This window comes from Morchella importuna, assembly GCF_003444635.1.
Source record: "Morchella importuna strain M04M26 chromosome Unknown Morimp01GS080, whole genome shotgun sequence".
Taxonomy (NCBI): domain Eukaryota; kingdom Fungi; phylum Ascomycota; class Pezizomycetes; order Pezizales; family Morchellaceae; genus Morchella; species Morchella importuna.
In genome coordinates, this window is record NW_025763476.1 from 272 (window position 1) to 22,085 (window position 21,814).

The window sequence follows — 21,814 nt, forward strand, 5'->3', positions numbered from 1 at the left end:
AGCTCTTGTCCAAGATGCGAGGTGGAATTCCACAGTCTTGGGAGCACTCGCCGGAGCCCTACGCGCGATCACGAGGATTACCGGGAGAGGGTAAAGCTATTCAGGGAGAACCCGGGAAACCTGGGACCGGTGGAATACCTTGTCGCGAGATCAGTAAAGACACTCTTCAATGCTTTCTGGGGTATGCCGAGGGTTAATCCATACGATCTCAACAAACCGGACATTCTGCACAATATCTTACCTAGGGATGTTGAAGCACATGATGGAGTGGGTTCAGGCTTTCTTGAAGAAGCACAATCGATTGGAGGAATTTGACAAGGCTTGGGCCTCGATTGCGTCTTACCCTGGACTGGCAGTACCGAACAAGGCATATCGTGCCACAACCCAATGGCAAGGGAAGGAGATGAGAAATCTGGGCGGGTCGTTCTTGGAGCACTCGCGGCTGCTTTGAGAAACCCGGGGGTGGCTGTCAGGGGCGACTTCGCAAAGGCATTGAAATGTGTACGAGGCTTAATCGACTTCCACTTAATGGCGCAGTATGGGAGTCATACGACGAGCACACTGAATTATATGGAGAGCTATCTCGAGAATTTCCATAAGCACAAGGATATCTTTTTAGAATTCCGGGCGTACAAGAGGACGGTTAAGGATGCGAGAGATCGGACAAAAGCTGTGAAGACCTCAGGCTCCCAGAGCGCTCAGCGAGGTTTGGAGGAGATTCGCGAGATACGGGAAAGGTCTCACTTCAACTTCATCAAATTGCACGTGTTAACGCACTATCGGGAACATGTCGAGCGCTTTGGGAGCATTCCCCAGTACTCCACCGACATCAGCGAACTCGCCCATGTACGTCAGATAAAAGAGGCATACGGAGCATCCAACAAGGTCGATGCTGCAACGCAGATACTGGACTATGGGGGGCGGCGGTTGGCGTTAGAGATTCGAATGCTGAATCTGAAAGACATTGTTGGAGGTCCTGAGAGCACTGACGACATCCTTTGGAGCCATCGAGATAACATGAAGGAGTTACTTGAGATTTTTAAAATCGAAGACCGGAAAAAAACACCAAATGAACGATCCATAGTAGAAGGCCGACTGCCTCTAAGGCGTCTTTGCAACCCCTCCACGAAATCGGAAAGACTTTTCAATATTGCGGATGGACTGCAAATAAGCCATACCACGTTATATCGCCTGATAAAGGAGTATGCAGAGGATGCGGGATGCTCTCAAAGCTTTGCCGGAAGCTCTGAGAGCATTTTAGAGCGCCGGGTGGAGATGTTCACATGTTTGCAGGTTCCGATACCAATCTTCCAAAGACCTGAGGTGTACGAGGTTCACAATATCAGGTGTACGGGAAACGCGGCTTTTAGGAAAGGGAAAATAAGAAAGGATTGGGTATGGGTGTCGGTAGCGTCCTCAGAGGAGTGGGGAGTGTTTCGGGGACGCTTACCAGGACGTGTCGAGGCTTTGTTCAAGCTGCGGGACAGTGGGGGGCGAGCACATAGACTATGTATAGTGGAGCTACTCGAGGCAAAGGATCGTGGTATCGCTGATAGCTCACATGGGCTCCTGAAGGTTTGTAGGAGGAGGAGGAAGAGGATGTGGGTCGTTAATATTCGGAGTATATTGGGAATGGCCCATTTGTTTGAGGTGGAGACTGGTAATTGGTTGGTAAATACTAGGATAGACTTGCGTACGTGGAATGAATTTAGTTGAATACTTGTAAAGCCGTGAGGGCATTCTTGAGTGCTCTAGGAACGTTAGACCCAATTGGACTCTCTAATTCAAAATTCGTGTCGTTCTGCTATGCATGCGGATTGGAAGAAGGAGGTAAAGTTTCGGCCGCTCAGTATCTGAGTCTGGCTATCCAGCAAGCTCGCTCCAGGAGGTCAATGCCAGTCCATGTTTGCTGCTTATGCATGGACATTGAGCTTTTCAGACGAGCCGTACCATGGCCTCAACTTCAAGGCTAATTATGCCTTTCACGAATCGACAGAAACATACACGTCCGTCAAAGGTTGGGTAGTCGTCACCAGTATACAGGACAGTGCTCGTATCAGTATCCCGCGACTGACCGTACAGCGGCGTTGAGGATACCCACGTTAGATATCTTTTGAGGGACTGGTGCGGCCTTCCTATCCTTTGAGGACGGTGTATCAATCCAAAGTAGCCCAAATGAGGGTTGCCTCACCTTGAGTGGGTATGACGAATGCCTCAGCTCTGTGAGCATTGGTGAGTGCTCTGGGAGCACTCGCGGAAGCCCTCGCGGGAGCATTCGCGGGAGCATTCGCGGTGCCGTGAGAGCATTCGCGGTGCCGTGAGAGCATTCGCCGTGCCGTGAGAGCATTCGTCGTGCCGTGAGAGCATTTGTCGTGCCGTGAGAGCATTCAAGAAAACTGTGAGAGCATTGGGAAGTGCTCGCGTGTACTACTGACGTAATCAAAAGAAGCAAGAGTTCCTAGGTGCTGTGGGCGGAGTCACTCCATCCTAGCGTCTCCGGAGGGGGAGGGAATCTCATGGCGGCCCAGGCGACCAGAGCATTGGCGAGTGCCCTCCGGACGTGAGCCATATCTCCTGGCGGTCCCAGAGAGTGGGACGGTCCTGCGGCGGAGCCTGGCGCGAGGGTTGTACTCTGGCGGTGCCGGACGCGCTGGGCGCTCGTGGCGCAGAATGCCCGCCAGGACGTAGGGGCTGCGCCCTGGGTAATAGGCGAGCTTGCTGATGGTTATCTTCGGGAGTGTTATCTTACTCTATTATTGTTGTATCAGTTAGTATTAGAAAGCGGGCCTTGGCATAAGTTCCAACATGTATAAATAGGGCTGGATTCTGCAAAGACTTGAGGGTATCATCAACCATGAAGTCAAGGGAATCCGGTTTACAATATCATCAGTTTAAACGCTACAGAATTATCGCTTAGCACTGGCCATTTCCCCAAACATACATAGGTTGTTATTATATCTGAGAAGATGGATCCATGAATCCGGGGATTCCTTTCTTTAATTAGCTGATCTACTTCGACCAGAAGCCGGTGGAGGCCTGTGTGTTTGTATCGATTTAGGCGCTGCATGTCATAGAACACTGGATATTAGAGATCTGGAGAACAGAATGGAAGTTTTGATCGCCATTACTAACTATTTGATGACGGAGGAGTGGTACGATGAGATATAAGGAAGGAGGCCCATGGGAGTTCGACCCTGTACTTATCTTAAGTAGTTAGACCTCTGGATCCTTCACATCTTCTTTCACCTCCTTGTCATTAATTTCAGTCCACTAATTGCTCATATTCAGCGTTCCATTGGTAAAATATATCTCCTCTCAACAATCGCAACTCTCCATATCGTATCTCTAAATCCAGATATATATTCCGAAATCAAGTTATAATAGAAAGAGATATCAACAACCTTATTTTTCCAGCATCAGCTTCGCAATATCATGCACTCCTACAACGCGTAGATACCAAAAAACCACCGCACCGCACAAAATCTACAGAACACTACACGCCATGCATTCGCTCCCACGCCATATACAGCCCTTCTCCATAGTGACACGCCCCCCGCTAGTATAAACCAACCCCAGCCATTTAAAAAAAAAGCGGCCAAACGTGGAAGCAAAAAAGAAAAAAGACAAACAATGGTACAGATATCACACAACGACCCACTCGCTCTCCTCGTCCTTCTCCAGGTCCTCCCACCTGATGTCGACCTTGCTCTCGTCGATATCGACCTCCTCCTCCACCTCGTCCTCCTCCTCGGCGTCGACCTCCTCCTCGTCCTCCTCCTCGTCTTCTTCCGGCGCGAGACCCATGCGCTGTCGCGAGGCCTCGAGACACTCGGGAAAGAAGTCGTACGGCTGCTTGCCCGCCATCATCTGCACCAGCGCCTTTGCGGCTCCTGTGCAGTACGCCATCCCTACACACGCATAGTTAGCAATCAAAGTGAAATTCATAGAGAGAGGGAATATAAAACACACCATGCCCCTCGAACCCCGCCAGCATCCACAGCCCCTCCGTCTCCATCACCGCCTCCCGTGCCTCCAACCCGCGCGCCCGCGCCTCCTCCGCCGTCAGCGCCGGCACCCGCCCAACCCACGGCATCTCATCACTACTGAACCCCATAACCCCCGACCACTCATACTTTGCCACGCACTCCCGACTCCCCTGCGAGTCCTGCGTGATGCTCTCCGAGTTGTCATCATCATACTCTGACCCCGAATCCGAGTCCTCCTCCTCACCGTCATCACACCCAATCCCCTCGGCCGCATCCCAAAAGCGCAGCTGGCTGCCCACCACCGCATCGATCGTGAGCCGACGGAACTTGCTGACGAGGCTCTTCTCGAGCCCGCCGACGACGGCTTCGCCCGGGAAGCCGGTCTCGCCGGCAAAGAACTCGGCTGGTGCTCTGCGCAGGTAGCGGGCGACGGGGGGGTCGATGGCGCCGTCCATGCGGCCCTCGCCGAAGCCTGCGGCGAGGGAGCGCCCCCCGCCGAGCATGAGCTCGCCGCCGGAGCCGTCGGGCTGGATGGGCCGTTGGATGAGGTACTGGTCCATCATTCCGTCCTTTCCCACGAGGCGGTAGGAGTGCGTGAGCGGGCGGTCGATCATTGACTTTGGCGGCACGAGGGCCGACATCTGTCCGCGCACGGGATAGATGTGGCCCTTGAACGCGGGGAGAAGGTGTGCCGTGTGCGCGTTTGTGGCAAACACCACCTTGTCCGTGTTGATGTTCCCGCGCGCCGTGATGACCGTCCACTTCCTTGCACTCCCCGTGTTCCGCACCACCGACAGCGCCGGCGTGCACGTCTGCAGGTTCATGCCGCGCTCGCGCACCGCCCGCTCCAGCATGTGCGCCACCAGCTTGTACGGCCAGAGGCAGGCAGCGCTCGACAGCACCGCGCCCACGGCCGTCGGCGTCCTCGTCTCCTGGGCCAGGATGCGCCGGCCCTCGGTCGTGTCGCGCGTCACGACCCGCAGCCGGCCCGAGTACTCTGGCATGCGCTTGCGCAGCACGTCGATGCTCTCCCGGGCGGCGCGGAAGTTGTCCTCGGTGAAGAAGGCGTCGCAGCTGTCCATGGGGCGGAAGTCGCAGTCGACGGCCTCGGCGCGGACGTACTCGGTCACCAGGGCGACGTTGAGCTGCTGGAAGGCCATGAGCTTTGTGAGCTGGTCGTAGCCCAGCGTTGTGGCGAGCTCGGGGAGGCACGAGAGGGTGTAGAGGGAGGCCTTGCAGTGGCCGCCGTTTCGGCCGGTGGCGCCCCAGCAGGCCTGGCGCGCGTCGAGCATGACGATGGCGGGGGCGGCGGAGGACTCGTAGAGGTAGCGGGCAGTGGTGGCGCCGGCGAGACCGGAGCCGATGATGACAATGTCGGCATCGGTGGGGACGGTGGGCGTTGTGCGGTGGTTGTGGAGGAAGGAGGAGGGCTCGCTGTGCCAGAAGGAGGCGGTCGACGAGGGGGGAGGAAGGCCGGGGTCGGCGGAGGGGGGAGGGCGGCGTGCTGCTGCGGGGGCTGAGGCGGAGGAGTGGGGGAGCATGGTGGTGTATGTAGCTAGCTCTCCAAGACTCGGCAGCTGTGTGTGTCTGAAAAGGAGTATGTGAGTCTGTGAATATCAATAGGGGGGCGAGCGATAGAGAGATGGTGTTGGTGTTGAGGGGCAGAGAGCGGGGGAAGACATTCACTCACTCTCTGCATCGCAGCATCGCTCAAGGCGGGGCGAGGGAGATCGCAGGTCAGAGATGGGAAAGAACCCTAACCCTGGCAGGGTGTGGCACGTGCACAGAAATAATACCAGAGAGGGGAGGAAATCGAGCTGTAGACCGTGTCTGGGCTGTGCTGACTGTACTGACTGGTCTGGGACGGGTGCTGTGTTAACAGGGTAGACTTGAGGACACACCACTACACTACAGTGACGGGTGCACAGACCACACACTCTCCCTTCCTACATGGCGGGAAGGAATAAGGACTTTGTCTTTTTCAGCCGGTGGCGGTGCGTCTAGCATGTATCTGTTTCTACGGCGTGTGTGCCCGCGGTCACACGGAATCACTCGGTCCCACGCTGCATGCCCTCTTGAAATCCCCCTCTCCCACATCACACGATGCAGGTACGCTTGAAGACGCAAAAATACAATGGTCGACGGTGCGCTTGAAAAACCCAATCTCGTCGTCTGGCTGTATAACGCCCTCTTTGACTTCTTGTCATCTGGTGGGTTAGTCCTCCATTATATTATCCCACACTCAGTACCGAGATCTATACATCTCGACCTTGCTTATACCAACATTATATTCCTACATTCACAACAATCATGGACAGAACCACCCCACAAACACCCACCGAGCGCCTCGTCACCCTCCGCGCCCACGCCCGCGACCACCAGCACGCCTTCTTCAGCGCAAACTCTGCGCGGGCCCAGCGCCTCTCGGTGCTCATCTCTGACGCCGAGCAGCACAACGACAAGATCGATGCGCTGGGCGCCCGGCAGAAGGGCTTCTGGGACACGTCGCTGTACCTGCGCATGGTGGCGGTGGTGCTCAACTCGCAGCGTGAGGTGCAGAACTACCATGATGAGAGCATGAGGCTGGAGGAGGACTACCACCGTGTGGTGGAGGAGATGACGCAGCAGGAGAAGGTGCTCATGATGAGGGAGGGGCAGGAGGAGGGAGGCGTAGCTGGAGGAGGGTAGAGAGCGTAAAGAGGGGGAGGAGGAGAGGGGGAGGAGGACGGGGAGCAGGGAGGTGAGGAGAAAGTGCAGGAGTTGTAATCTAAATGCGGGTGTTTGCATTTACAACTACACAATTGTTCCGTCGTCCGTTGTGCTTTTTGATTTGTTTGCGTTTCAGGTCTTTGGTGATTTGGTTTTGCATGCATGCTTCGAGGAGGTTCTAGCTAGTAAAGGGCGTTTTTTCGGTTTTTTCCCGTTCTGCATGCATGTGTCGCAATATTGCGGAATCTGCATATGATTTGAGCAAATAATTATTAAAATCTCCGATCCTAGGTCCTCCGTGATATGCCTCAAACAGAAGTGTGCTGCGTTCCGAAGGGTTGAAAACGGTATATATGCTGACACAACTAGCTGTGCTCTGTGTAGTACTGTGCTTCTTTCACCTCCATCTATTTCTTCCATTTCACGGCGGAGTCGACGAGCATTCCAATGAAGTATGAGGACCCACACTCATGATACCCTGCGTCCAGCGCTGTAGATTCAAGTCAAGTCTAAGGCCAGTACCCAAACATCCCAACTCTCCGGATCCCCTCACCGCCACCAGGGTCTCACAGGAGAGAAGCATCTCAAACCGTCGAGACAAGAATCCTCGGTCCCTCGTGCCGTTCCGGCCCCTCGACTGTCCTTTATCCAATCAAACTCAAGAAACGGAAGATTGACGTGAGATCCTGGAGGATGGGAGGAAAAGAGGTCATTAAAGACGGCGCGTAGCTAGATGGAATTGTTTCTGTGTCCTTGTTAGGGTGGGGCTACATGATATGGCATCGATCTCATCGCTTAGTGGGTTTTTTCTCATGTTAACCCCCGCTATGCAGCCTTGACTGTGCTAAGGGCAAGACTACATGTACGGTACGTATACGCACAAGCTAGGAACGGCACACATATGTGGTCTCTTGCCCGTTTACAGGCCAGGGCAGTAGCAAGTTAACGACACCCCCGAAACACTTAAGCTCAACCCTCCATCTTTCTGCCGACAGCGATCCATCGGCGGGTGTACATGTTCGACGCTCACTTCAGCTGGTCTATTCCTCGATTTCAATCTTTATTCAGGATTGGAGTTGATTCCTCAGCTGACCCCATGTACAGCCGGAGGAGAATCCTGCGAGCTCAAGCTACGCACACTCTTTCAGCGGAAGCTCCAGGAGCTTGTGGCTACAGCTACACTACTATGGGATCAAGGGTAGGGACAGGACGGATTTTTGATAAGGAGACATTGTGCAGGTGCTAGCTCTCCTCTTAGATATATATTAACTCTAGTATTATGACAAAACGCCCTCCTGCTAGCTCCTCCTCCACCGTATGCAGACCGTCCGGACTCTAAGGGAAGCTTTGTCAGGCCGAGCTAGTATGTATCCTCTGTCTACTTTCTCATAGACCGAATTTCATAGCACTGAGTAAAATTAAAGACCTACATAGGTGCTCGGGGGTCCTACCAAAATGCTTGGAATAACGCCAAGTCTCCTATCATAGCTATAGCCCTATAGCTATGAGGCCGCAAAATCCACCTCGGTATCTCTAAACTATCTGCAGATGGAGAGACACGGGGTCTGTGTACGTAGGGTGGTCTTCTCCAAGTTGGTTATAAGTTTGCAGTTAACTCATGTGTCATACGCCAGCACTCTCTCCGGCTCTCCTCTCTCCCGCCCGATATCAACTGGGCCAAGGATTTATCTCCATATCGAGGACCCAAAGCTACAAAGTTATGCACCGGAGAACTTGTCCAAGTGGATGCTAAAGATGCCTCAAGAGGGAATCAGCAGCATTCGCAACGGTTGTGAGAAAACCCGAAAGTGAGCTCCGGCCGCCAAAGAAAAAGGGAAGTGCGGAAGCAGGAGTTACTGTTCTTCATTTTCTACTTGGGTTCACCATAGCCCTTTTAGGCACTGTTCTTCGTTGCCGTCATTTGGGAAGTTGAATCGAGTGACAGGAATACCACCAGCTTTCTATTGAGAGCTTCAAAGTACTTACCCGTTCGTTGATTGACTGATTATTTCAGTTATATCTTACTGGGTGTTGCACTCCGGAGAGGTGCCGAAACACAGGGCAGGATTATTATTCAGATTGTTTTGAACCTGAGGTCGGTGGGAAAGGTACAATCCATTCTGTTCATCACCCTTTTCCGCACTGTTGAAGCGATACACAGTATTATTTCTTATTGCATACTAATTTATAAGAACAGAGGCAAAGAACTACATAAACGCTAGGCCTTCAAAGTACCTTCTTGACGGCGATACCACCCACAATCAAGGTTATTCAGATGAATACTAAAACCTGAATAACCCGGCTAATATTGCAACTGATTTGGGTAATTAGCGTAAATAGTGGATTTATTACAGTTAGTTACGGAAGCTTTAGTATCTCTAATTTCTCGGAGATACATAGTTTACTTTTTCCCACGCAGAATTTCGCAGTATGATCGATGGATGTGTCAGCTCGAGGTTTTCGGACCTTATCCCTCTACATATTCCTACCCTTTGTTAACCCTACTGCCGGTAATACCTGGGTCATTGGATTGTATTTAAACCCTGAAGAATATATTCACATATAGATCTAGAATGATTCCAAGAAATGATCTATGAGGCCAGTAAACATCTTGAGTGGTACTCGAGCAATTCGAGCCTCAACAAATCGGCTCAAGCTGATTATGTAGCTGCTATCAAATGTCTAGTCGAGCTTTTCCTCCTGATCGTTGACTACACCAGAATTTGGATTTTAACCCTTGTCCCCCCCCGGGGGGGTTGCTAATTATCCCGGTAGGGAGCGGCCAAAATAGAGTCGTCTTAGTACATGATGTATGTTTTCTTGTTGCTTTAAAGATATGTACATATTCACTTTCCCCACCTCCTTTAGGCTCCGTAGTCCTAACCGTTGCCCTCAGCAGCACACCTATAAATATCCACTGAATCGTCTGTCAGATCCCCTAGGTTTTAGTTCTTTTTCGAGACATATGTAGCTCAATCATCGGTCTTTAATTTTCTCGCTTCATCTTCAATTGTGACAGGGCTAGCGAAACTACCGTTGGAGCTGTGTACATCCTGGTGATGGTGGTGGGTTAGGGTTTCTTTGTCTTGGAGGTCTTTTCTCGCCTTTTATACAATCTTTTTGTAGATAGCTACAAAGTACAGAACAATGTAACTTGAAAATATTAAATGGCATTGATATTTTCGCCTCGCGTGAAAAGTGGTCGGGAAATCAAGTTAAATATGTCAGGTTTAAACGTAATTAAGATAAGAGTACTCTCGAGTAGCCGTGGAAATGCATCAATTTTGACGTTTCCCGTACAAAAGGTTGCGAGGTACATATTATTTGATGTAATAATCGACCTACTGTGTGTTAAAGGCATTCCTGTCCCATTACCGACACTTTACCGACACCTTTACTGATGCATTTACCTATTAAAGGCATGTTAAATACGACTTTACTGACGACTTTACCAAAAAAAAAAAACGACGGCTTCCGGTATTTCCCGTTTTCGAATGAAGCCCCCCCTCTAGCTCTAGATCTCGAAATAGTTGAGTACTCAAACAAAATATTTCGATGGGGTCATCAAATGGTATCTGGCATCAATGGGCTTGTAAAAGTTGGGGAATACAATTTCATTTTGGCGGATCCATTGTTTGGCATATACATGCAGGCAATTCTTGCTTGATGCTTCAGGTACAATAGTAGGATGCTCTTTGATGAATCGTTTCATTGGCGATGGCCTTAGTCAATCATGTGAAGGATCACCGGTGGCCAAAACTTATCCCCGCCTCTGTATGCGCCCAAAATTTGTGACAGAAGCGTGACCAGTAAAGGCATCAGTAAAGTCGTCTGTAAAGTGGTCTGTAAACTCGTCCGAGTTTTCCTTAAAATGACTTTCCCCTCCACCAAAATATTGACATTTTCCAGCGAGAATTGGGACCCCAGAAACGACTTTCCCGACGACTTTACTGAATTATTCTAGGTACACACTTCCACAGCTCCTAGAGACTAGCTAGGTTATCAAAAGATCGATCACTATATAAATTTTAAAGCGCGATACATGTAATTCCTATTGGCCACATTGTTAGAGAACGAGCCGAACCATTCCGCATGGCCTTTGTGCTTTAGGGGTGAAAACGGCCTGTTTTGTGTCGAAAGTCGATCGGCGGGAAATAAGGGCGACAAAAGAAATATCATTGAATGCAGTAATTCACAGTAACGGGTGGATACCAAAGTGAATGATCCTACGGCGCAGAAAAACATGTTGATTGTTCATATGCGGTTCAATTTTTCCCGGTCCGTTTGGTAATTCAACCTCCTTGTCGATACTGAATTATATAAGGACTTGATAATAGAGAAAGTATGTAGAAGAAGTAAAGTAATTGATCGTGTTGATAGTGCTAGCTAAAGGGGGGAATGCCCCGTATTTATACTAATGAAAGGTAGTACAAAAGAAATACAATGAGTCATAGACGTATGAGTAATAGAATGACTAATAGGAAAGTGAGTCATACGTCGATGACAAATATCATAAGGAAATAATGAGAATCTTCCAGAACTATGAAACGTTCCGAGCGCCCTATTTCAAGACTTCCCCTCGTGAGCCACAGTGAATAGTAGAAGAAAATAAAACATGTTTGCCTTTATCCAATCCCTTTGTAAGTAAATCTGCCACATTCTCATTCGTAGAAATATACTCCAGTTCAAATAATTCATCCTCAAACCGTTCCCGAACAAAATAAAAATGTACGTCAATATGCTTACACCTTTTATGAAAGACAGGATTCTTAACCAAAGAGAGAGAGCCATTATTGTCCCCGCGAAGAATGAAAGAGAGATTCGGTTTTCGTTCCAGCTCATGGATTGCATTCCTTAACCAGATCAGTTGTCGACTGGTGTCGGAGAGGGCCATGTATTCCGCTTCAGTTGTTGAAGTGGCGACAGATCGTTGCTTGTAGGAGCGCCAGGAGATGAGAGCTTCCCCTAGCATGAAGCAGTTGCCTCTAAATGAGCGGCGATCATCGATGTCGGAGGCGTAGCTTGCGTCGCTATAGCCGATAAGTGCAGTTGGTGGCGTTTTTATGTAAAAGAGTTACCAATCGAGGGTACCGTTGAGGTAACGAAGGACGCGATGAACGACAGTTAGATGAGCCTTAGTGGGACAGGAGGAAAATTGTGAGAGCATGGTGACAGTGTAAGCTAGGTCGGGCCTGGTACCGATTACTGCATACATGAGTGAACCGATTATCGATTGATAGATTGTTGGATCATCGATTTTCTCTGCTTCCGTTCCTTTTTGTAGGTGAACGTTATTGTCGATAGGTGTTGCCACAGGTCTGGATTTGTTGAAGCCATATTTGATAAGTACACGCTTGAGATAGGCTTCCTGTAATAGAATGATGCCAGTCTTAGTATGAATCAGGTGGATTCTGAGTGCCCAGTTGGCTATGCCAGTTTCCGTCATTTCGAATTCAGAGTGGAGGAGAATACTGACGAAGTTTTTGCGTTCAGTGGACCACTAGAAGATGAGAATATCGTCCACATAGATTGCGATGACAACTTCACCTATTTTGTGTATGAAGACACAAGGGTCGAAGTCTGCTTTTATGAATCCTATTTTAATTAACGCTTTTGATAGGCGGGCATACCATTCCCTTGATGATTGTTTGAAGCCATAGATGCATTTGATTAGTTTGCATGTTTTGCCGGGAGTGGGATAGCCTGGAGGAGATTTCATGTAGATTTCTTCCTTGAGTTAGCCGTATAGAAATGCACTTGTGACGTCCATTTGATCGCATTGGCCACTGGTTTGAAGGCAGCATGCGGGGAGTAGTCTGATGGATTCGTATCGGGTGACGGGGGCATAGGTTTGATCGAAATCTTGACCAGGGACCTGTGAGAAATCTTTTGCGACTAGCCGGGCTTTGTACTGTATGGGGTTGCCTGTAACGGCAATATTACATTCTGGCTAGGGTGACGGATTGGATCGTGAAGGGAAAGTATTGCGCAGTTGAACTATGATTTGTAATAGGGATTCTATTGTGTTCTTTCGGTTTCCGTTACGTGGAGTATTAGTCATCACTGGACTTGGGGCTGGATATATAAGGGAGCATTGCCTCGTGCCTTTTCATATTTCTCTTCCTTTCCTTTTCTCTTCACGGAACCTTTGTATCTACTCCACGAATACTACGTTTGTTCTACGTCTCGTCATAGGGTTCAATTGGTTTGTCATACCAAGTAGAGCCACCCCATAGTCCATAGCCAAGAATACTTCTCGCTACATCCTCGCCTCGGTTGTATTCCTTGCCACTATAGTCCCCACGCCCATAGATCCCCGTTACATTGCCATCGGGCCCGAGTTTGATTTTGTATATCCATTTGCAGTCGACCAATTTGCGGTGATCCGGTGTGTTGACCAGATTCCATGTGTTATTCCTTGCGAGTGAGTCGAGTTCAACTTTCATAGCAATCTGCCATTTTTCGGAGTCAGGACTGTTGATCGCTTAGTGATAGTTTATTGGTTCTGTTAGGGTAGTGTCATGCTAAATGTTGTGTCCGTATCTGACTGAAGCTTTCCGTTCCCGTATTGGGTTACATCTCGGTTGATCAGTATCTGTTTCATCATCATCATACGGGGTACGTTCAGTGGCGGGCCTCGTATAGCCAGCCCCCACTATACTGTCGTGGTATTCCGAATCATTGTCAGAGAAATGTTCCATGGGTTCACGCATTTTCTGTTGGTTTATCATGTCGTCGTCACTTGGGTCGTCGTCGTATGTTCTGTATTGTTTGGGTGTTGACGGATGTGAGGGTGGTTCTTGTTTGATCTCGATTAGTTTTGGTTTGGAGGGTATATCGGTTTTTGTTTTGAATTCAATTTCTTCCCCTATGGATGTACCTTGAAACCTAAAATAACGAGAGAGAACTACTTTCCTTTGTGATGGTATCTAGATGCGACAGATTTTTTCAGAGTCTCCGTATCCGCAGAATTGTCCCGTTATAGCCCTTGCATCCAGTTTTGTTCCTGATGGTCGTGCTTCGACAAGTATGTGTATGAACATAGTTTCACCGAGGGTCGGAGGTGCCCAATGAAGGGTTTCTTTCCGGTGAGTGCTTTGTATGGTGTTTTATTCGGGAGTGATTTACGCAGGAGATTGTTTTTGATATGTACCATAGTGTTGATCGCTTCTGCCCATAGATTCTTTGGGAGATTGTGGTCGAGCAGGGCGGATCTTGCCATTGTTGTGATAGTCCTGTTGAAGCATTCTGCTGTTCCGTTTGACTCGTGAGAGTAAGGTATAGTGAATTCATGCTTTATGCCTTTGGAGACGAAAAATTGTTGGAGGTCATTAGAGATATACTCGCCACCATTGTCGCTACGAAACCGTTTAACTGTTTTATCCAATTGATTTTCCATGTATGCGATATACCGTTCTGTGGCAGCTGCTGCATCTGACTTGTTTTTAAGGAAGTAGAGGTGAGCGTACCTAGAGAAATCGTCGATGAAAGTGATATAGTAACTGAAATCATCCAGAGAAGGAGTCGAGAACTTGCCGCTCAGATTTGAGTCTATTACTTCCAGTGGTTGTTTGGATTGTGGTTCGGTGAGGGGAGCGAGGTGAGACTTGGTTGATTTTGCGAGTTCACACGTATTGCATGTTTCCATGTCACCAGATGTGGGGAGAGACTTGAGGTCGGCAACCATGGTGTGAAGCCATGAGAGAGAGGAAGCGGGGAGATGTCCGAGCCTTTGGTACCAGTCGTAGAAACTGGTAGTTTTGGAAAGGTTTGCACAGGGTTCCTTGGTTTCAAAAATGTAGAGACCAGTACTGTTTGCGTTAGTGATCCTGATGATTTCCTTGCTGTTCGGTTTGTAGATGGTAAAGCCGTCTTCCGTCCCAGTTGTTGTGAATCCCTTTTTGACCATGCAAGACCAAGACATTAGGTTGGTGTTGCCAAGTTCGGGGATCAAGAATACGTTCTGCAGAGTGATCAGGTCATGTGATTCATTGATGGTGACGTTGCCAATTCCGGTTATCTGTAGTTTGCGACCTCCTCCAACAGTAACTGTTCCAGTGTGGGGAGTGGGGTCGGTAACCAGTGTTCCGATCATGTGGTTGGTTGCACCAGGGTCGAAGATCCATGGCTTATTGTCGGAAGTAGAAGGTCCTGTGATGAAGTCAAAGTAGTCTTTCATATTAATATCCGAGGTGTCATCTGAGAAGTTGGTGAGGTTGAAGTCAACCGGCATTGTGAATACATCGGTTTCTTCGAGTTCGGGAAGGCCAGAAAGATCGGGGATACAAGAGAGATCTAGTTTTGTATGTAATGCAGTACCAGATGTGACGTTGAGGTTGCCAGATACAGCGGACTTCTCCTTATCTCTGAAAGCTTTAAGTTTCCAGCAGTTTTTGTGCATGTGGCCTTTTGCATATTCTCCATTCTTGGTGCACCAGGTGCATATGACTTCCCGATTTCCTTTTCAATTGTTACGTGGCTTCCTGACTCTGTTTCAGTATCCTGGGTTTCCGCGACTGATTGTGTAGGCTTCTCCAGCCGCCTGTCCATCGTTGTTGCACCATTGGTACAGATCCAACAGCTTTTCATAAACGTCATCGAAGGTGATGTTGGGCTTGGTTTGCAGGTTGTCCACGACTGATTCGAGGGATTCGTGCCGGAGTGAGAGAAGTAGGAAGGATGTCTTCGCTTCTGGGACAGTTGCGAGTTGGTGAAGGTGGTAACCGAGTGTGTCCTTGGTCTTGTCGGTAGAGTTACTAGTTCTAGTGAGGAGAGATGACCAAAGAGTGTTGAACTGGGTTAAATGTTCCTTGATACCCTTGTCGGGTGTATAATGCAGGGTGACAACATTCGCGAGGAGCGAGTGGAGGGAGGCGACGGTTTTGCGATCGAATCTGTCCTCAAGTTGAATCCAGAGATGGTGAGTGGTGTCGGCCGGTGTCAGCGTGAGAATAACTTCGAATTCAATGTTTGATTGGAGGAATACAACTACAAGGTTGTCTTTTTTGTCCCAGTTGCTGATTTCTTCGGCGTTGTCGGAGGTTTCTTCTTCGTCTTCTTCGGCCTCTGCTACGCTTCCTGTTGCTGGAGGTACTGTGGTAGGTACAGTAGTGGTGGTGGTTGTCAACACGGGGTGCTTGCTCGAACCATTGACCAAGTTCCGCAAATCGTGAACTTTTAACATGAAGGTAGCAAGGTCCCTCCATACAGTGTAATGGCCTAAACCATCCAGCTTGCATGGGAGTGCGGGAATTTTGATGCTCCTCTCAGACATAATTGAAAGTGAAACGAGAAAGTGTACTTTGTGGTAAAAATGGTGAAGAGTGTATAAGCATGAGTGGTCCCCGGACTCATAACCTAGAGAAAGTATGTAGGAGAAGTAAAGTAATTGATCGTATTGATAGTGCTAGCTAAAGGGGTGAATGCTCCGTATTTATACTAATGAAAGGTAGTACAAAAGAAATACAATGAGTCATAGACGTATGGGTAATAGAATGAGTAATAGTAAAGTGAGTCATACGTCGATGACAAATATCATAAGGAAATAATGAGAATCTTCCAGAACTATGAAACGTGCCGAGCGCCCTATTTCGAGAGATAACTGATGGCCGGAGAGACATGAGTGTTGTTCATAGAAAACACTATAAGTCCCAGATACTGATTTTAGCTCTCGTGATCCGGAGACCCTGATATGCGTAAGGCCGACTTTCAAGATTTTTATTGGCGAGTGATTTCTTATGATCGGAAAACCTTCCCCTTAACTTAATTCGAGACTCATGCATTTTTTTTTTTTTTCGTTTAATTCATTAATTGCATGCAACTTTACAGTTATGGCAATACCCCTGAACTGCCCCTTCTCCTCCGCCTGCTCTCACGTATTTCTGACATAGGAAATGAACGTCCCAGAGCCCTCTCTTTTTCCTATTCCTTGTTTCCCGTGTCATTCAGTGTTCCCCACCCGTACCCTAGTTCCCTTCTCTCCTCTTCTTCATTCTCGTCTTGTCCGTTTCTCTCACATCTCCATTTCGCAAATTGTTTCCAAATTTCTGTAGCTGCTTCAATACCGTTTACCTTCCAGAGGAGTTTGATAACCGTGTTATGTTCTTTGAACGTTTTGCGGGTTTCAGCCGTTGCATCGCATTCGGTGAGTATGTGGGCCACACTCTGCTCTCCTTTGCCACATTCGCATTCGGCGCTTTCGATCTTTCCTATTCGTTTTAGGTATCTGTTGATGGCTATTTGGCTTGTTCTGAGGCGGCTAATGATGACTCTGTCCGCTCGATCCGTGTCGTCAAATTTGATGGTGTTTCGTTGCGATGGTTTGAGCAGTGCCTTTTCCTTATTCGCCCTTGTCTCCCACTCTGTCTCCCATTCTCTTATTGTTTCCTCCCGGGATTCTCTTTCTGAGACTCGTGCGGTTCATATAGATCAGAATACCACTATCTAATCAAATCTACCCCAAACTGCGCAGATATTCCACTAAGGTACGGGAAAATGCGATGTAATTCACCATTGGTGGATTCGATACGGTATTGAGTTAAAATGCCACATGCATGCTGCTGGAAATACTGTAAAGCGTAACATCGCTACATACTTCTATGCAGTCAATTAACATGCTAAAAAGTCCCTGATCCATAACTTTACCAGCCTTTGAAGTAGTAACTACATGCAACGTACTCGACCTATAAAATGATTGGCAAAGTGAATCACAGAGCTCAAAACCAATTGTAACCTTATGCGGGCACTGTTCAAGCATCTTGCACTCTCATCACAAGAGTTCTACTACGAAATATATTATTTTGACTAAGAGAAGACCACTCCCGTGCGCATTGTATGTGCGTTGCTCTGGGGGCTGATGCACATATACTACCATAACCCTACGGACAATCCTAGCCCTGGCGTTTCTTCAGACGTGGTCCGTTGTAATGAGACGATGCCTATCTTTATTATTCATTAATTAACGAGCCAACAAGACTTCGTGCTTTGTATTAGACCACGTCCTACCAGTTTATCATCATGGACATGTTACAAAACGCGCACTTCGGGAAAGAGGGTTGGGGGAGTGCTCTGTGGCCGTGCTGGCGTTGAACAGATTGGGCACTTTTGTCTACCTGGGATCTGGTGGTTCTGATTCGAAGAGAAAAAGTTTTGCAAGGCGGGAGATATGATAATGTTAGCATGTGAGATGGAAAAATGCCGTTGATACCTGGAATTACCCCATTGAGGTAGTCTCGGCGATATCCGTCAAGCACGCTATAATTCTACTAGTATCTTCTTAGCAGAAGAGAAGCACTGCTACAGGCCTTGCATTGCTATAAAATTGCTCGGTGAAACAGGACCCCAGGGCTAACTACACAAAGTGCTGGTCAATGATATTTTGGTCTCAAGTTTAAAGTCGTCGTTACTCGGGATTCTGCACTTCAGGCCGCAGGGGATTCAGAGTTTATCGAACTTCAATAAGGAGGGATCTTCAATTATCGTCAGCGGGTTCAGATTCTTTACAAGAAAGCTTCCCATATTTCTGCGGGTATGTGTTTTCTCTCCAAATAGCTGTGAGAACTATACTTTACACTTTGAGGGGCTGTGCTAATACTTGTGACCAAAGTGTACGTACAGGTCTGGGAGACACGATACATATACCCATACAAGGAGGTCCCACAAGCCGTTAATTAATTAAGCAAGCAGATCATATCGGCCAAGAGTGACATTGTCTCTCCTTGGACACAAACACCCGACCATGGACTGCTTGAGCACCTGCTGCCCAGAGGTCGGTACTTCTTCCAGAACAGCCCCACCACGATCTCTCCAAAACTCGCCGCCGTTCGTTCCGACGTCATGCATAATGCACCCATCATGCAGTGCCAGTGTTCCGTTGTACCGAGTGGACCGACACAATAACCCGACTGGTCTGTGTAACGTTCCCTCGCGATAGCATTTATCAGTCAACTAGTAAATGTAGAAAAAGGGGCCCTAGATATGGCTGACCTGCCAATGATGGCTTTTAACTACTCTTAATCCGCCTTGCGGCGTAGCCAACTAGTAGGTGGATTATATAACAAAATGTTCTAACCGCGGAGATTGAAGATCTACGGGGGGAGTTGAATAGAATGGCTTGATGGGTACCCTTGCAATTGGTAGTGCCAGTATCGCGGTGCAATATCTGTGTAACTGTGCCGCTGGTATGAGTATATATTAACATATTCTAATCATGCACATTGGAAATTAATAGGAGAGATCAATAACAATAGGGTTAAGATTAAAGCAGATATAAACAGAGAGATGGAGAGAAATAAGCTCTGTTTGGCGATGCTTAGGCTGTGGAATTGACAGGGCTTGGATATATAAACACGACCTGTTCCCAATCTTATTGCCCCTCACTCGCTCACCACCGTGATCCTCATAATCTCCTCCCTCAGAAATTAGACCACCATCTCCCCTCCTCAAAATGCGTTTCTCAACCGTCATCACCCTCAGCCTGTCGCTCTTCACTACCGCCATCACGGCCATCGCGTTCCCCAGCCCCGCCTCCACCTCGGGCGACTGCGGAAACTGCCTTTCCCTCGTCGACAGCACCAATAGCTGCGGATACAATATCGTGGACGACGACACCACCGAGCCCACGGCATCCCAGTGGAGGTGTCTGTGCAAAACCGATGGTTTCCAGTCGCAGTACAAAGCGTTCGTCCTCCCCCTATCTGCTCGTAGAGCCTGTGTTGTACCGTACGTACGTAGATGTATACTGACCGGTGGTGATGTACAGATGTCTGTCCTGCTCGGTATCCAACCAAGATATGACGAGCGATGATAAGGACTCGGCCGTCAAGGACGTGGCAGATAACTGCGCGTTAGTCACGGGCGGGGCAGGGTGCCTGGCGGTGGGGCCGGGGAAGATGGTCGCCGCGGGGGCAATGGCGGTGGGGTTGGGCATGTATGCGCTGTAGATACCCGAATATCTTTCACTCTTAACGGTCGGCAATGAGGTTTTACAATACTATTAATTCATGGCTTTTTTTTTTTTTTTTGCTTGATGATTGACTTGGGGGCGTTTGTGTGACCAATTGCATGTTACACCACTAGACTGATCCTGATACCACGAGGTAGGGCCAATTCATGCAGGGAAGCCGTTAATTAAAGTACATAGTAGCCAGGACTGTTTTGCCTATTCTGTCTCTGCCTTTTGTTATTAGAGTATGAGTCTTCGTCCGGGCAGAGATGAAATCGAAACCCCCCTTGCAATTGGCCATCCGTCAATTAATTGGTGCCCGTTCAGTGTGCTGGCGGTGTAACATTCTTATTTAGAGTATTGCCAGGATCATGGAATTTTGGAGGAACTGGGGGTGGGCTAGCTGTCTTGGGCATCGAGTATTATTACCACCTTCTGCCTTTGGACTTTTCCCGGGTGGGCCGATATTCCCGGTGGACGTTTTGTGTTGAGACTGAGCAGTTGAACAGGAGGTTAATAGTAGTTAGTAATGGGCCAGCCGAATTTTAAGCACTGGCTGCTGCTATTGGCTCGTGGCTGGTTTGGTGTAGTTCGCCTGGGGAGGCTTTCTGGGGGCGCTGACCCTACTACTAGCTATTAGTAGTTACAGTAGTTGATTTCAAATCAGTTGACCATCTCTGAACTGCCAAAGCTAGGTTTGGGAGGTACCTGATTCTTGCTAGCATTGACGAGAGATTTAGTCTACATATCTATGTATATACATACATAGGTGCTCTACCAGTGACTCACACCCCTCCGTCGCGTGGTTAACGTTCTCGCGCACCGTGTCACGATCCATGCTCTTCAATTCCGAGCGCGCCACAAAACCCGGCAACCATAGAATGCGCGCGAGTGATGAGGCATGATTTGGGGACAGCATTTAAACACCTTACGCATTTGTCTTTGACATCATACATGTAGTCTCTCGACACCTTACATACCACCAGCACCCTACTAGTACTATGATCACCTTCGCGGAACCTCGGAAACCCCTCCCTCACCCACCCTCGAACTCACACTCGAACTCGGACATGGCCGTCGCTTTAGAGTTAACGGTTTTAATTAGCCGAGCCAGGGCACGCATGCACGATCAAAGTGCGTTTATTATCCGCATGGGCAAGCTAGCTACTCTACATACTTGGCTAAGCAAGTGCAATAAAGTCGGTTTGCTTTTTGGCGGAGATGGCAGAGGAAGAAGGAATTTGTTGATTGTTGCTCGTATTCCTATTCCTACTTGGACTAATTAGATAATATGACACCCGCCCCTAATAGTTGAGAATGTTAATGGGAGCGGTGCTGTTACTGTGTTCGGGTGTGATCGGCGGGATAGACAGGGGGGACTGGATTTGGGATAGGCCTGGAAAACTCACAGAAACACGAAATGGAAATGTTGTTTTGTCGCGCTAAGTTAGATGTTGCTCTAATTAGAGTAGTAAGTAGAATTGCTTGTACAATATCTCATGACTAAATTGATAAATATAGGTGGTGGCTTGCGTGGATGAAAGTCTGGTCGGAACTAAATTGTAAAGATATTTCATCAAGGAAGAATAGAATCCCAGGCTGGGGGACGAACTAAGAAAGCGCAGGGCAAGGCATACCTAGAGTGAGTACCATCCCTTCCAACTCTGCCTCACTCGACAAGTAGGTGGCTGTAACAGCTGCTGGTGACATCGATCCGGGCGTGGCACGACTAGGTTAGTGTAGATCTAGATGCATCATGGGGTCCTGGTTGACTTGGCACGGCGAGTGTTGCATGGCCGAAACCCCTTGATGGGCCGGGGGGATTATTGGAGCTCATGACGGTTTACGTATTGGTTTGGTTCACTTGTGGATGAAGAAAGCTACCCAAGCACAGGGAACAGACAATCTCAAATAATGCTCGACTAAGCTATATAGGGCGAGAAAACCATTCCCCTCTTCAGCCACGTTTCAGTTTCGATACTACATGTATGTCTACACAAGCACACATCAAACCCGAAAAGAAAGCCAAAGCAAAAAGTAGAAGACGGAAAAATAAACAGGTGAAAAAGAAAAAAAAAGTTATTAAAATCCTCACTATCCTATCCCAGTTCCACAGTCCATCATCCAGCAGCACAGTAGGAGAAAAAAGAAATCCAGCGACTAATAGGTCAGAAGC

The 21,814-nt window shown here is 48.5% G+C and overlaps 4 protein-coding genes across 4 annotated transcripts; 3 read left to right on the plus strand and 1 right to left on the minus strand.

Annotated features, from left to right (window-relative positions):
* Window positions 1-387: 387 nt before the first annotated feature.
* Window positions 388-1,716, plus strand: LAJ45_11638 (uncharacterized protein; the record flags this gene model as incomplete). The annotated part of the gene is made up of 1 exon (XM_046121120.1): window positions 388-1,716. The coding sequence occupies one exon, from the start codon at window positions 388-390 to the stop codon at window positions 1,714-1,716; it is 1,329 nt and encodes a 442-aa protein (XP_045965673.1).
* A 1,926-nt stretch (window positions 1,717-3,642) lies between these two features.
* On the minus strand, window positions 3,643-5,527 carry LAJ45_11639 (uncharacterized protein; the record flags this gene model as incomplete). The annotated part of the gene is made up of 2 exons (XM_046121121.1): window positions 3,643-3,908; window positions 3,970-5,527. The coding sequence occupies 2 exons, from the start codon at window positions 5,525-5,527 to the stop codon at window positions 3,643-3,645; spliced, it is 1,824 nt and encodes a 607-aa protein (XP_045965674.1).
* Window positions 5,528-6,296: 769 nt separating this feature from the next.
* Window positions 6,297-6,674, plus strand: LAJ45_11640 (uncharacterized protein; the record flags this gene model as incomplete). Its single annotated transcript, XM_046121122.1, has 1 exon — window positions 6,297-6,674. The coding sequence occupies one exon, from the start codon at window positions 6,297-6,299 to the stop codon at window positions 6,672-6,674; it is 378 nt and encodes a 125-aa protein (XP_045965675.1).
* A 12,466-nt stretch (window positions 6,675-19,140) lies between these two features.
* LAJ45_11641 (uncharacterized protein) lies at window positions 19,141-19,636 on the plus strand (the record flags this gene model as incomplete). Its single annotated transcript, XM_046121123.1, has 2 exons — window positions 19,141-19,373; window positions 19,456-19,636. 2 exons carry the CDS (start codon window positions 19,141-19,143, stop codon window positions 19,634-19,636), a joined length of 414 nt encoding a protein of 137 aa, XP_045965676.1.
* Between the last annotated feature and the right edge of the window lie 2,178 nt (window positions 19,637-21,814).